The sequence below is a fragment of the Lissotriton vulgaris genome, chromosome 3_1 (assembly GCF_964263255.1).
Source record: "Lissotriton vulgaris chromosome 3_1, aLisVul1.2, whole genome shotgun sequence".
Lineage (NCBI taxonomy): Eukaryota > Metazoa > Chordata > Amphibia > Caudata > Salamandridae > Lissotriton > Lissotriton vulgaris.
In genome coordinates, this window is record NC_141689.1 from 540,200,457 (window position 1) to 540,217,350 (window position 16,894).

Sequence of the window (16,894 nt, forward strand, 5' to 3'; positions counted from 1 at the left end):
CAATTAAGCAACATATAATATGAATTCAAATTTAAACCTCATGGAATGGCTAAGTCACCATGGATGCTGAAAGAAAAGAGACCTATGAAGCCTCTAAGCCAGTAATAAGTTGTTTTTGTTTAGTGCCCAATCCAAATACACTATAGCAGGTTTTTGAATATAAATTAAAAGAACATTTTTTACATTCCTCATTATCCTAATCAGTTCTGTAGAATGGTACCTGTATTCTCTAAAAGTGTCTTTGGCGTATTTGGCCTGTTAATAATTTCAACCAGCTGATGCAATACCACCGGTACATAAGGCTGCATTTCAATACCTGCAAAGAAAAAACCCCAAAAAGAGTTAGCAGTGGAAGCTTAGGTTTAGTGTTTATCCGATTAAGGTCACTGCTGGAAAGTATACAGCGAACATTTTCAACTGAATGAAAAAGTTACTTACTTTCAGTAATGTTCTTTGTGATGGCATCAAGAGAGATTCACTCTAGGAGTCTGTAGGGGTTGGTATCTATTAGACATCTGTATTTCTTGCAGATCATTAAGATGGGCATTTCCAGAATCTCTCACCAGGATATCAGATGTACCCAGTTCTGCACTGATGAAACTGCTGTCACTAGATGAGACAATTGGTTCCCACTTGCAGCGTGTTCATGTCCACCCTGTTGAAATTATTCCTTCCACTGGAATGAATATCATTCACAGGATAAACTTCTTGAGAGGGTGAGTGGAGGTGGTAAATAATACTAGAGTATATATAAAAAGTAGGTGAATATGAATTTCTTTATTTTCTTTAATAAGAAAACGCCCACTAAAGCACTATTCTCGACATTTTAAACATTCCTGTAGTGGTAGCAACTGACTCCTTAACTCTAGCATGGTGTATCATAGGTGGTACTGCCACTGGGCCTTACCCTGGTCTCTCAAAAGGCATGCTCATCCTCATTAGGGGCTTGAGCACAGCTCCCATGAGTCAGCCTGAAATAATACATTTGCAGCTGATGGCAGTCGGGAGAACATGTTGGAATCTGTGAACATCCATTTTCATGCCTCATGGCCCTAGAATGAACTATCCCCATTCAAGTATTTTGCTCTGGTTTCACAATGCACTGTCCTTCAAGGGTCTTTCATTTTATTACTCTATGTTGGCATGCACAGCAGCCATGCATGCTATTCATTATCTCGTCTATATACGTACCACATAGATACCTAGCTATTGAACCCATCTACATATACTGGCCAAAAGAGACAGTCTTAATAATCACATACAGCCTGACATGCCACACCCTAAGACACAGCTGAAGATTTTTTCTCAGCTCTGCAGCCACCCTGTGTCCCTTTTCCCCTTTGAACTATATATGAGGTGGAAAGCAATCCCTAGTCTCCAACATCAGTTGCATTTACCAGGGTACATCATAGACAACAATGTTTAAATCCACTGCTTGAAGTGTCAAGGCCTAAATATTATGTTTAGATCTTGTCTATATATTGGTATCCCAGCTCAGTTCTATGATGCGTTGAGTGCCTTCTAGAAGTCAATGAGGCTATTGCAGGCCACTTGGCATCAGCTATTTTGCAGTAGATTCCTATATTAAATCAACCATTCTAGGCACCATTTAGCTCCTCCAAAGATCAGCTCCACTATCTTGTGTGGCACCAGTTCACCCGCAATCTCTGGGTTGAATTCCAAATAGTACAGCCGGAACCTCAAGGATGAGTCCTCTAGTAGATCTACAACCTACCCCAAGGCCATTTTCTCAGACGAGGCCATGCTGCAGACCAGAAGAAAGAGGCCAATTCAAAAGAACAAAGGGGCCAGCCCCGAACAAAGTAGTAGTACTGAGTTAAGGCTGGTAAACTGAACACTGGCATGCTGACTAGGGAATGATGGTATCAAAGCGGTATTAATACCCCATTAAAGCTGCACTCGTCGTGGAGTATCAGATTCTCATTACTAACTTGAAAACAAGGAGAGGGGAAACCTAGTTTTACCACGGTTCTCAACCAAACCCAAGGTCTGAAATAAAGCCAGCTACACACAGCCTACGGACCAAAAAGACTGGGCATGCAAGGACAACCCTATCTTTGTCACTTGGAATCCTGCAGATCATTTTGTTGAAGTGACAGTAGCTTAACTTAAAAACGGTGACCCCGAGGTCAGTGCAGGAATCTGGGGTCCAGAAGCAGAGACTGACTGTTATGCCAGGTGCGTCATTTCCACCCCGAGGCTCAGCTATGCTAGAAATGTCACCCCACCTCGGACACGCACAGGCACTCTCTCGTCCCAATCGTGCCTTTCGGTGAGAGAGTAAGTCACAATAAACACCCCTTTTATACTCCCGACCCCCTCGCCCATCACTCTCCCTGGTATCTCATTCACGCTCACTTCTGCTGTGCTTTATTTTTCTGTCTCTTTCGCTCTCTCTGTTTCACACTTGTTCTCTCCCTCTCTTTTTTGCCTCTGCCAATCTCTCTCTCGCCCTGGTATCTCACTCAAACGCAATTCTGATGATGGGCCAGAGGACCTGACAAGCCGGGGCATCTGAGCGGCCAGTCCCCCCCCGTCCCCCCCCCCGAAATGTGAGCACCCCCCTCTGAAGGGCCGGTACCTCTGATGGGTCTGTGTCCCTCCCCTCCCCCCAATTGGGCAGCTCCCCCTCCCCGCTCTGATGGGCTGGTTTACCCCTCTGACGGGTGAGAGCCCCAGTCAGACGGGTGAGTGCCCCAACCACCCCCCCCCTTGATGGGCCGCTCCCCACCCCCCACAGTTTTAACTTTGAGCCCACAAGCATTTCTCACACCTTAAGTCCTATAGTTGTGAGAATTGCTTGTGGGCTAAAAGTAAAAACTATGGGGGTGCCAAAATGATGGAAAATGGGCCTCCCACAGTGTTTGTGAATGGGTCTCCTTTCAATTGAAGGGAGCGTCTCCCTCCCTTATGTGTCCAGATACCATCCCTGAGAGGCCAAGGGAGGGGGGCCCATCCATTTCAAAGAAAGGTGACACCTTTCTTTGAAATGGATCGCCAGGGAACCGACAGGACACATCACCAGTGCTTGGCCCCATGCTGGTGCGAGGCCCTGGGCAGCTGCACACGCTGCCCATACCTAGCGCTGGCCCCGATTGCATGTCAGCTAAACTATTATTATTGACGTTAATGTTATTATGCTGAACGTTATCGTACTGCTGCACTTGACCAAACTGTGTGCTCCTGAGCAAATCACGTGATTTTATGGGAGCAGAGGGTAAATTTAGCTGTCAGCTAACGCCATGCCTCGGCTTATCCATCTGACAAATTTGGGAGCCATTACACCAGGGTAACCTCGGATTCAGAGATGGTTGGAGGTGAGCAACGTTTCCGAGCTGAACGTGCCTTAAAACTCACTTTAGAGGGACCCAGTGGCTGCTGAGATCACCGCTGGGGGCGTGGCTAGCAGCTGAGTATGGCGGCAGCCTAAAAGAAGAGCTCCGTAGATCGGACGGCTTCTCCTAATATCCGACCACTTATCCGTGCAGGAAAGATGCTCTAACGGAAGGTCCCAAAGCCTAGGACTGGGCGGAACCCAGGGCAGCAACTTTGAAAACTGTACGACACCGGAGGCGAAACTCATGTCGTGGCGACCCTGAGGCCTGAACGATCACAACAAGCCGGGACCTATCCTGAATGATCGACCGAGAAGGAGTGGGGGCAACCCGGTTCGACCCCACTGGAAACGCACGGCAGCGGTCCACAAAGTTGGTTGTGAGCTCGATAACAGAGAGGATTGCTCGAGCAGTCTTAATTGGACTCTGCCACATATAAGAGGAAAAACTAAATGCGATCAGAAAAGAATTCTTTCAGACGACGGACAGGTGAAACCAAAACCAAAGAAGATCAAAGGGTCGGTCCGCCATTTTAACACGTAGTGTTCAGTGCATCAACCGCCTTTGAACACCATCGCCACAGTACCAAGATCCACCTTCTGAAAGTGGGACCTCTGGCCTTATAGTACCTGCTCCCAACTCGCTCAGGAACTTGCAGAGCCACACACTGCGAGAACCTGCGCGTAACGGGAGGTATGGGCCTACTGTCCATGCAAAGAGAAAGGTGAAGACCAGTTGCACGCCAGAATCCGTGGAACTCCGGAAGACTGGGAGACATAACCTGCAAGAATCTTGGGGTGCGTAGGGGCAAGGATGTCTGGGAAAAACACAAGTGGAGGCACTACGCAGACCGGTATTGATAGATTTGCCAGCGGTGGAGCGTCATCCTCCCCGTCGGCCCCAGCCGGCAAGATGGCGGAAGGGACGAACACGCAGAAAACTACGCTGGAAGACCTCATGAGAGCGCTAACTCAAGTACAGGCCACGGTGGGCTCAATATCCACTGAAATCACATTGATCCGTGCAGACTTTCAAAAAATGTCAGAAAAAGTGAAATCGATGGAGGTGGTCATGAAGTCCCTAGTGGAAGACGTCTCCGAGCTTCAAACGGCAATGCAACAAATGGCGGTGGAGAACAAAGCACTACGTGAGAAACTAGACGATCAGGAAGGTCGCTCGAGAAGGAATAACATTAGAATTCTTGGCGTGCCGGAATCTGAAGGCAATAGAGCAACAGACCTATATGTGGAGGACCTGATTAAAAAAGAGCTCCAACCAAAGGGACTATCTGCCTTTTTCTCTGTGGAAAGAGCGCATCGAGTACCGGGGGGTAAACCTAAGCAAGGAGCGACACCGAGACCCATCTTGGCCAGTCTCTTCAACTTCCGGGACAGGGACGCCATTTTGCAGGCGGCTAGAGTGTCCCCTCCGGTGAAGATCCTCAACTCCACACTGGCCTTTTTTCCAGACTATACGGCAGAAGTTGCGTGCCGCAGGAGGCCGTTTCTGGAGGTCAAGAAGGAACTAAGAGCGAGAGAGATCCCTTACTCCATGCTTTTTCCGGCTAGGCTGAAAGTGGTATCAGACAATAAGACTTGGTTCTTTGACACTCCTGAACTAGCGAGAGACTGGCTCGATGGATGGAGACCGGCGACACAGCCCCGCAGATCGAACAGATCAAAAAAGGACAAAAATACGGGACTTCCGGAGGGCTCACAAACGTCTCACAGAACGGAGGAAGAACTCTCACAAGACGGGGATATAGTGGTCGATGGCGCCAGCAAGGAACACTAACCTCCTGGAGGACAATTAAAGACTTGACCTTGCATTTTGCGATCTGCCTGAAGGTCGGCTATAGGACACTGGGCTGAGGGCTTCCGAGGAGAGCATGAGGGGCCGCCGGCTCCGGAGGACCTTCACCCCAGCGAGCAAGTATTTGGTGTGGGGAATGGGACAAGCACTCTGCTAAGTTGGGGGGCGGGCGGTTTTATGTCCGTATAGCAGGGGGGCAGGGAGGGGGGCTGCTCGGGATTTAGGGGCGGTTTCTTATTGTTTGTTTTGTTTGACTCAAGGAAACAATGTGCAGCACGACGAATTGGAAACTCAGATGGGTATATACCCAACACTATGGCAAATAGACACTGAGGTGAACAAGCTAGACCTAGTAGGTATGCAATGGCACACAACATACAATCAGCCACTCTAAATGGGAACGCGTACACAGGTCCGGTAGCTCCACTACAATTGATGTCCTGGAATGTGAGGGGCCTAGGAGACAAGATAGAGAGAGGGTTGGTCCTACAGGGTATTAAAAGACTAAATCTGGATCTAATCCTTCTTCAGGAGACACACCTAGTGGGGACAGCGAGCAAAGCACTGGACAGACGTGGATATAGTATGGTAGTACACTCTGACTTTACCTCCGGGTCTCGTGGAACGGGCATTTTAATGAGAAAAGCGTCTCGCTTTATACTGCATTCCACGAGAACCGATGAGTATGGCCGTTTTGCAGTGGCAATAGGGCAATGGGAAGGCAAACCACTCAACATTGTCTCTGTATATTCCTCCAGCATTGCATGCGACTACTCTTCCCGAGTTGGGAAAATTACTGTTAGATCTCCCGGAAGGTGACCTAGTAGTGGGAGGGGATTTCAACACAGTGGCGTACAACACACAAGATAGATTCCCGACCCGAACACACACACTTGGCCCGTCCCGTTTTCACGACTTCATGGAGGCGCAAGGGCTGTTGGATGTTTGGCGGCACCTCAACCCCGAGGGCCGCCAGTACACTTACTACTCTGCAACTCATAATAGTCTGTCCCGCATAGATTACTTTCTCACATTAGGGGACGGTCACCTGACAATTAGTGATGTACAGATTAGGCCCAGGGGTATCTCGGACCATTACCCCCTCTCGATTTCGGGTAGGGTTCGCAAAAGGCTGTACCCTATCTATCCGGGGTATATTAAGGTACCACATGTTCGGAAAGAATTGAAAAAGGCGACCCGGCATTACTTTGCAGAAAATACTGGCTCGGTATCATCCCCCACTACCCTATGGGAAGCATACAAAACAGTTCTGAGAGGTCATGCCATTACAACGATAACAGGGCATAAGCGCACACAGCAACGGGAATTGCGTGAGCTGGAACTGAACCTTGAAGCAGCGAACGCGGCACACATGGCGCACCCAACAGAGGACGCACTACACACACTTAATCTATGCCAACAAGCACATAATGATCATGGGCGGCGGCAAACGATTGAGAATATTACAGCGACGGCGAATAGAGTATACGATATAGGGGACAAGACCAGTAAACCACTGGCATGGCTGGATAAAAAAAAAAAATAAAGAGGGTAGCAGGACCATACTACAGTTGGCAGACCCGAGTGGGAAGATGCATTCACACCCATCAGAAATAACTGATATCCTCGCGGACCACTTTCAGGGAGTATATACACCGGACAGGGAAGTCACGACGAGTACTGCGGCGCTGGCCCTCCAAACGGTGCACACCCTGACTTTACCCCAAGACGCGGTGGATGAACTGGAGGCGGACCTGACGGTACAAGAGATACAGGCAGCAATCAACACACTACACACAGGGAAAGCGGTAGACCTCAACGGTAGCCCGGTTGAATGGTACCAAACGATGGCAGACACACTAAGTGGGCCGTTGCTGGCCATGCTCAAGGATAGCTTGGAGCGAGGGATCCTGCCTCTGGATCAACGGATGGCAATTGTTGTTGCCATCCCGAAACCGGGTAAGCCTCCCGCCGAGTGTACATCGTACCGCCCAATCTCGCTACTCAATGCGGAAGCCAAGATATTGGCGAAAACATTGGCTACCAGATTGATGCCCCACCTATCCCGCCTGATCCATCCAGACCAATCCGGTTTTATGCCCCACAGGAGAACGGCACTGAACCTCCGACGTGTACATGGCGCACTGGCGCGGGCCCCCCTATGGACGGAACCAGCAGTCATTCTATCGTTAGACGCCAGGATGGCGTTCGACTTGGTGGAGTGACCGTACCTCTTCGCAGGGCTTCGGCCCTAAATTTATCGCATGGATAAAACTCATATACACAGAACCTGTCGCGCATGTGGCGGCCAATGGACACATTTCACGAGAAATACCGTTGGCCAGAGGAACGAGACAGGGTTGCTCGCTCTCCCCCTTGCTGTTTGCATTAGTTCTGGAGGCACTAGGAACTGTCATTAGAGACACCCCATTACTGAAAGGGGTGAGTTGGGGGAGCACTGGGAAGACAGAGTTTCCCTCTACGCTGATGACATGTTAATATACCTGTCCGACCCAACCGCTGGCATCCCTATATTACTAGATTTATGCAATACACATGGTATCAACTCTGGTTACACCATAAATTGGTCAAAATCGGTCATTTATGAACTGAAGGGTTCTCTGCCACATCTACCCAGCGAATGCCCGTTGACAATTGCAGACTCCTCGTTTAAATACTTGGGAATCTACGTCGCCCGAGACGCCTCGATCCATTTTACTCAAAACCTGTTACCTCCACTCACTCGCTTAAAGGCAGATGCAAGGTACTGGAAAAATTTACCATTGACACTTTTAGGTAGAGCGGCTCTGTTTAAAATGAAGTTTTATCCAGTTTAGTGGTTTGGTATAGGCTAACTGGTGCCACTTAGACAGTCTCACAGTTTTATTCAGGTGCAAATGTTTATCTCTCACGGTGCTACAAGGTAGAAGGAACCACCTAATCCTTCCAATAACGAGCATACGCTTCAAACAGAAACAAACTCCTTAGCACACGTATATCACAATATAGTTCTATATTGGTGTTGCCACCCAATTGACACAATTGCAATACGTAGTCCTTGGTAATACAGGTATTCAATTTATTCTTGAATGTTGCAAGTTCTCCACACAGCCGACACGTGTTTCGTCGTGACCGGGAGTATAACCCAACGACTTTTTCAAGGCTGTAGAAGTTCAAAATAAACAAATATATGTTGCCATTTCATGTACACTTCCTTTAACATACGTTATACTGTTAGACCAAAATTGCAAAGGTCATGTGGCCCTTGTCATGCAAAATTCTGCTATCAAGTGTCCAGTTTGATACCTTACAAGCCGTATTATACACATTTTTTTCTCCACAGTGAATAAGAGTGATCCACATCTTGATAAGGTGTCACATTGACAATGTCCATGTATCCACATATCTTTGGTATGAAGTCATTTTTTGTTTGAGTATCATTTGAATATTAATTAACACATAAAGTACCTCATTATCTTTATAGAGGTCTATGATCCCGTATGGTCTGGAGAGATCTGATATCTAAAACCTTATTAAGGCGTGGGTTTCGTTTCTAAGTTTGTATTGTGACCGTCATGCTTTTGGTGTGTATTTAGAAACACCCCGAACCTACACCATGTGATAATGAGGTACTTTATGTGTTAATTAATATTCAAATGATACTCAAACAAAAAATGACTTCATACCAAAGATATGTGGATACATGGACATTGTCAATGTGACACCTTATCAAGATGTGGATCACTCTTATTCACTGAGGAGAAAAAAGTGTGTATAATACGGCTTGTAAGGTATCAAACTGGACACTTGATAGCAGAATTTTGCATGACAAGGGCCACATGACCTGTGCAATTTTGGTCTAACAGTATAACGTATGTTAAAGGAAGTGTACATGAAATGGCAACATATATTTGTTTATTTTGAACTTCTACAGCCTTGAAAAAGTCGTTGGGTTATACTCCCGGTCACGACGAAACACGTGTCGGCTGTGTGGAGAACTTGAAACATTCAAGAATAAATTGAATACCTGTATTACCAAGGACTACGTATTGCAATTGTGTCAATTGGGTGGCAACACCAATATAGAACTATATTGTGATATACGTGTGCTAAGGAGTTTGTTTCTGTTTAAAATGAAAGCACTTCCACGTTTTCTGTATGTACTGGAGAATACACCAACCCTAGTTCCACCCTCATATTTTAAAAAGGTGACCGCAATAATTTCAGGTTTGCTATGGGGAGAACGCCCGGCTCGGGTGGCACATATAAAACTCAACCGTGGATGGTATGACGGTGGGATAGCGCTGCCGAATATACAGTTGTACTACTTGGCATCCCAACTCAAGGTGTTAAACCAATGGATCCACGAACCACAAGAAGACCCAGCTTATTTGGGGGACAGGACACAGCTAGGCACGCACAGTCTGTTGGCACCATTATATAATAAAAGTCTAATGGCAAAACTGATGGGCCCGACGAAACATACGATAGTACTCTGGCATAAGGCACAGACTAGATTGAAGTGGGGGGATGTAATAACTAAACTTACACCTTTGTGGGACACTAAATCACTGGGATGTCTGAGACATAGTAAGGGATTCACCCAATGGGACAATATAGGAATCTCCACAGTGGGAGACTTATGGACGAGTACTGGCATGATCCCATTCTCACAACAACATGACCTAGGACCTAATGAGACCTACAGGTATATATAGATAAGACATGCATTAATGGCAGCCATCGAGCCGAGGACAAAGGTCCCCGAATCATCACCGTTGGAGGACCGCCTACTCACTGATTTCATGCAAACGGGGGCTACATCACTCACTTATCGAAAGCTGTTGAACAACCTACCTGATCCACTAACTAAATTACGAGACAAATGGGAGGAGGAGTTAGGGGAAATGGACGAAACAGACTGAAATGCCGCATTGGCATCCCCGCGGGAGGCAGGCTTGTCGGCCCGCTTCCGACTGGTACAATTTAAAATACTACACAGAGTGTATTACACCAGAACTACCCTATACAGAATACATAGGACTGATCACCCAAACTGTTTGAGAGGCTGTGGAGAAGAAGGGACACTACTACACACACTCTGGGGTTGCCCGATAATTAGTGAATACTGTAAACGCATTATGAGGACCATTTCTCAAACGCTAGAAGTATCGCTCGCCCCGGACCCGAGGGTCTGTTTGCTGAATATATGGGGAAAGACTGATCTAACACGACAGGGGCAGCAGTGGGTAGTGATAGGAACAATGACGGCCAAGCGTGATATAGCACAGAAATGGGGGGCAGCGGATGCACCAACATCGGCACAATGGTGCAAACACATGGATAGGTTGATGGTAACCGAGCGAGCGGTTTATAAGATAAGAGCCAACCCTCGCAAATGGAACAGGATATGGTTACCTTGAAATAAATATAGAGGTGACCTGTGTGAGCCTTTACCGGAAGAGGAAGATGACAGCTCTGATGAGGAGGAGGAGTTGGGGGATTGACACATACCCGTTGATGGAATAGTGTGCGGGGTATGGGCATGAGAAGGGGGGATATTTTAAGAGCTCAAAAGACAGGAACAGAACAGTAAATCGGGAAAATCCACTGATATGAACGATTGACCGTACATAGATATCTTGTTATATTGCTTATTATTCCTACTGAGTCTATGGTTTTGTTCAAAAAAAATAAAAGTAAGACAATTGATTTCTTTATCTATTGATGGAATGTCTCGAACACAATATCCTTGAATGCAGACGGACCGGAAGGTTGTCGGCTAAATAGCTGTGTATTACAAGCGCCGAAATAACTATGGAGTGGCAACTGTTATCTGAACACGCGAATGATGTATTGTGTATTTGACAACTGCCAATAAAATCTTACAAAAAAAAAACAAACTATATCACTGCTGCCCTGGCTGTAGGGAGCCTGCGCCCCTTGTCCCAATGCTTGCAGCGGCACTAGGCGCTAGGCCATGGAAAGCAGGAAGGCCTCGACTTGACCCCGCTACACCCTGATTGGACACCTGCATTGGATCACTGACAGGTCGCACGGCAGGGAGACGGCAAGTGGATGCAGGAGCACGGTGTTGCTATATTTACTGCCTCCCCCCTCATAAATTTGGGCCATTAAAAGGGGGCTCCGTGGCGGGACAGCTGGAGCACTGAGAGCAAAAGCGGCCTGAAGGGGCCCAGAGACCGTCTGCTGAACAGTTCACTGCGATGGACTTGGACTGTCCCAACACCATCTCGCCAGACAGGGAATTGGACTGGCTTTAACTCAGGACACCAGATGAAACCATATACCGGGGGCACAAGGCTTTAGTGCTAGGAATTCATTTTACAAATCGTTTCTTTTCAGGTGTTTAAGTTCAACCTTACAAATACAAAAACAAACCAGTATTTGCAATGCAATAGGTCGCACAGTTACGAGAGTTTCAGCTATTGGCATTGTAAATAAAAATGCCTTTTATTTATGTTTTTAAAAATAAACAAAAACAAAAGGCATTATTATTTGCAATGTCAATAGCTCAAACACGCGTAAATGCGCGACCTATTGCATTGCAAATGCTTGTTCTTCATTATCATGGTTAAGAGGAACTCGAAATACATGACTGGAGGACGCGTACTGTTCAAACCATCTAATAAGCTTGGATGCAATCACTATAGGCATTGTTGTCAGCCTAGGGGGGGTGAGGGGGGGGGGGGGGGGAGAAAGCATAAACGTTTTTAAATGCATGTTTGAAAACTATCACTTAAAAAAAATACTTCTGAATGCTATAATTTGATTAACTAAGGGGAAGCGGTTCTACATTTCAATTAAATATACTTTTTGAATTTTGAAAAGACTACTGTATTTTTACATGTTTGCTGTCTTTAACCCTTTCGTTGCTAGGCCTCCCCTAACCTCCCCTGCACGAAGCCTTTTTTTGGATACTTGGTGTAGTTTGTGCTTAGGCCCCTGTAACCTTTTGTCCACACAAGGTATCCATGCCAAATTGGAGTCCTTTTCTTTCAACATCATGAGGATTTTAAAGGTACTCAGGGTTTGTGGATTACCCTGGAGGGGACCCAAAGATTAACCAAAATATAGCTAAACTTTGTTTTCTTCAAGGTAAAATAGGGGAAAAGTGCTGCAGAATAAAGTCCCCCCCCCAAATGAAAATGATATGAACAAAGGGTTTGTGGTGCTGAATACACCAAATTCCCAGGTTTCAGGGACATGCAGACATTTGTCAGAAAACAAAACATTTCTACTCAGTTTGGGCATTTTACTGGGACATAGCCTATTTGTGGTGCTTTCACCTTCCTTCCAGTTGGTTGGTGAGAAAGCAATAATTTTGTGAGGTAGCATTTTTATTGGGAGACTTTGGTAAACACAGAATAGTAGAACAAGTGTTATTATCAATTGACTTTTTTTGCATTTCTGCCTTCCAAATGTAAGACAATTTGTAAAAAAGAAGACATTTTGACAAATGACCTGATTTACATGCTTGTATGGGTACCCACACTTTTGAAGATGTGCAAATAACTACTGCTTCTAAACTCTTTATTTTGTTCCCATGTCAGAAATGTATAGTTTTTGCATAGTATCTATTTTGTGGAGGTCAGAAAGACTGAATGTGTTCAAATTATTTTGGGGGGAGCAAAGGCTCTTGCCCAAGGGGCCGCCCCCCCCCCCCTCCCTGGTGTCTAGTGGTGGATCACTGCTTGGGGATCGCCCTCCAGAGGCGATCCCCATGCAGGTATCCACTAGTAAGGGATACCAGGGGCTGAGAAAGCTCCTTGAGCACATAGAAAGTGATAATGAAATGAGCTGTTCGGGTCATTTCAGTTTCGGTTTCACTGAAATGACGTCAGTGCGACGTGTGAGCTGTTCATGATTTCAGTGAAACAAACTGAACAGCCTCGAAGCCATGGAAGCTCTTCCCCAACTCCTGAGGCTGTTCTGGGTGAAAGGTGTGGGCACGAGAGGGATTTCCTGTACCATGTTGATGGATGTGCGTGAGCAGACCGATGAATATCTGCACTTTTGCGTCGGATGGCTCCCGGGCGTCCGATGCATGCAAGGGGCTAAAAATTGAGGTGTTCCTTAAGTTAAGGGCTTAGTTGCTTCCTTTTGTTTAACTGCAATTTACCTTTAAATAAGTGCTTGCTATATATTTAAAATGTTTTGAATGTTAGTACGGAGTCAAGTACACAGCAGACCAGTGCTGCTGTTGATCGGGAGGCCGCATGTAAAGGTCAGTAGGGTCGCATGTGGCCCCAGTCAAGAGTATCACTGCTTTAATGCATTGAGAGAACAATGAGATTGCGATATATGTTGTTTTTAATTGCAAAGTTACCACATAGGCAGTGTTTACTAAAAAGACTGTTATTTTGTATGAATAAAATAATGTATTCTTTTGCGTACACTTAGCTTTTTACATTATTATGTAGCAATTATGCTCTTTCATGCCAAATAGAATAATAGTTGCCTAGGGATTTGTTTTGTATATTTCCAATTCTGGATTAGACCATAGCCTTCTCCAGAATTAAAAGGGGACGGAGTCTAGTTAAACCAGCCACTTGCCTTCTTCCCACACCATTAGTGGCATCGTTTGGGTACTAGCAGGTAGATGTGTTAAAGACTTCTAGAACTTTCTCAGAACTTATAAGAGGATATATGTTTGGAAAAACCCCACAACTCAGAGCCAAACAGTGCAGAGGCATCATAAATTTGGCAAAACGGGATCAACAAGTTTAGAATAGGAAGACACATGCTCCTTGGCTATAGCACCTGCAATCTGCGCATGTTTAAGGGCAGACAACTGTACATGGGACTTCTAGGTAAAGGTTGATGATAGTTTAACACCCAAATAAGTAAAAACATCCATCTTTTCTAGGGGTTTTACTTCCAATTCCAGCCTACCTTTAAAGGACTTGTGTTTATTAAACATCAAAAGCTAGGTCTTTGTGGCATTGATTATAAGTCCGCAGGAGTTACAAAATTCTTCAAAATAGAAAATGACATGCTGCAGACCACTGGGGGTTTTAGAAATTAATAAGATCTCATCTACAAACAATAAAATAGATGTTTTCACACCTGCTAAAATGGGAGCATCTGTAGAAAGGCCAACATCATTTAAGAACAGGGAGAATACAGTAGGAGCCAGTATGCAGCCCTGGCGAGCTCCCTGGCAAAAGGGAAACCATTTGGTCAGCTGTCCATGGTTTCCCCAGCGTACCTGAGCATAATTGCCATCATGCAAACGTGATAGCTCGGTAAGAAGGAACAAAGGCAAGCCCATGTCTCTAAGTTCCTGTCTCAGTTTCTTGCAGGCAACAAGGTTGAAAGCTGATTTGAGATCGACGAAGGCAACATACATGCTTCCTCCGCCGATGATAACAGTCCTCCAATGCAATAACATGAACAGAAACACTGGGACCAAAATATAAACCTTCCTGCGAAAATCTGCTTGACAAGGTGATAAGATATTAAAGTCCTCCATCTAATTCTGGATCCTGGCCAGGAGTAGGTGGGAACATGTTTTGGGGATGGAATGAATTAAAAACGGATTGGCCTGTAATTAGATGGTAATGATTTGTCTCCCTTCTTGTAAATTGGGATTACTTCAGCTCTCTTCCAGAAGCACAAGTTACAACTTGTGCAACGATATATCTGTAAGAGACATTAGTTAGTGATAGATTCCATACCTTAGAATATCCCCAGGCGTCAGACTGGATCCGGAAACTTTTGCGTAGCAGTACCCTTGCGCGTCGGTATGCGTCGTCTGCGGCTCCGCGTCCGTCGTCGGCGTCGTGGGCGCTGTGATGACGTCGTCGGAGTACTTAGGCGCCGCCTCCGCGTACTGACGTCAATTCGTTAGACAGAGCTTTTCCGCGCCAGAAACGCCGAGCTATGCCAAAAACCAACACTGGTGCCATGAAACTAGGGCCCTGAAAGGGGATGACCTTAACCCTAGATATCGGTTCGCAGAACGGGGAGGATGGGTGGGTCGGTAAGGAATCTATCACTAACTAATGTCTCTTACAGATATATCGTTACACAAGTAGTAACTTGTGCATCTGAAAGAGACACGTTAGTGATAGATTCCTTACCTTAGAATAGATACCCCAGCAAAACCAACCCCGAGGTGGTGGGTCTGCGAACCAATAATTACATCAGAAAGTCCTGGAGAACGGAACGGCCAAAGAAGCCATCCCTCCGGACTTGACTGTCCAGGCAATAATGTCGTGCAAACGCTTGCAGTGAGGTCCAGGTAGCTGCCTGGCAAATGTCCTGCAAGGGCACACCTCGGCCCATGTCCTGCAAGGGCACACCTCGGCCGAAGGCAGTTGTAATCGCTGTGGCTCGAGTGGAATGAGCCCTCAGCCCCACAGGAGGTTCCTTAGCCAAGGAGTAACACGCCTGGATACACAAGATGTTCCACCGCGAGATGGTCCGCTTGTGCACCACTTTCCCTTTCTTAGTGCCCACGTAACCAACAAAGAGTTGGTCATCCACCCAGAACTGGCGTGTGCGATCCACATAAAATGAGTACAAAAGGGGGTGGTGATGGACGGAGCATCTGAATCAATCAAACACTCGCACCCAGTCAAAAGATCTGGGTTTAATCCATCACCGTTCTTTAGCCCACTCTGCCACCCCAGTTCAGACATGGCTATATGCAAATCAGTCTGACCCTGTGCCTCATGGGAACAGTGCAGCCCGAACTGCCAAGCCATGTCTTCCCTGGACCGGAAACAAGCTTCCGAGGACCGGTTTCTGGCATTCCATCCGTCTTCAGCCCGACTTGCTTGAATCCAGTGGCAAAGTGAGCAAGGGACTCACGTCTGAGCATACCCTGCCACACTTATGGCAGCCAAAAGCGGTACAAAAGGGGGTGGTGATGGACGGAGCATCTGAATCAATCAAACGCTCACACCCAGTCAAAAGATCTGGGTTTAATCCATCACCGTTCTTTAGCCCACTCTGCCACCCCAGTTCAGACATGGCTATATGCAAATCAGTCTGACCCTGTGCCTCATGGGAACAGTCCAGCCGGAACTGCCAAGCCATGTCTTCCCTGGACCGGAAACAAGATTCCGAGGATCGGTTTCTGGCATTCCAGCCGTCTTCAGCCCGGCTTGCTTGAATCCAGTGGCAAAGTGAGCAAGGGACTCACGTCTGAGCATACCCTGCCACACTTATGGCGGACAAAAGCGGTACAAAAGGGGGTGGTGATGGACGGAGCATCTGAATCAATCAAACACTCACACCCAGTCAAAAGATCTGGGTTTAATCCATCACCGTTCTTTAGCCCACTCTGCCACCCCAGTTCAGACATGGCTATATGCAAATCGGTCTGACCCTGTGCCTCATGGGAACAGTCCAGCCCGAACTGCCAAGCCATGTCTTCCCTGGACCGGAAACAAGCTTCCGAGGACCGGTTTCTGGCATTCCAGCCGTCCAGGCGGAAAAAGGCTGATAGCCAGAAACCGGTCCTTGGATGCTTGATTCCGGGCTAGGAAAGACATGGCTTGGTAGTTCGGGCTGGACGGTTCCCATGAGGCACAGGGTCAAGACTGATTTGCATATAGCCATTGTCTGACCTAGGGTGGTGTGGAGTGCAAAAAAACGATGGATTTAGGCCCAGATCTTTGTACTGGGGTGAATGTAAGACATTGTACTGCATTCTGTCCATCAACTGTTTTTTCCAAATAAAATGAGAGCGCACG

At 46.6% G+C, this 16,894-nt stretch overlaps 1 protein-coding gene across 1 annotated transcript in view; it reads right to left on the reverse strand.

Annotated features, from left to right (window-relative positions):
• TNPO1 (transportin 1) overlaps positions 1-16,894 on the reverse strand; it is a 1,561,564-nt gene that overhangs the window by 191,640 nt on the left and 1,353,030 nt on the right. The window contains exon 19 of the mRNA XM_086960799.1: positions 221-316. Coding sequence (XP_086816925.1) covers positions 221-316 — 96 coding nt within the window. The remainder of the gene's footprint in view (positions 1-220; positions 317-16,894) is intronic.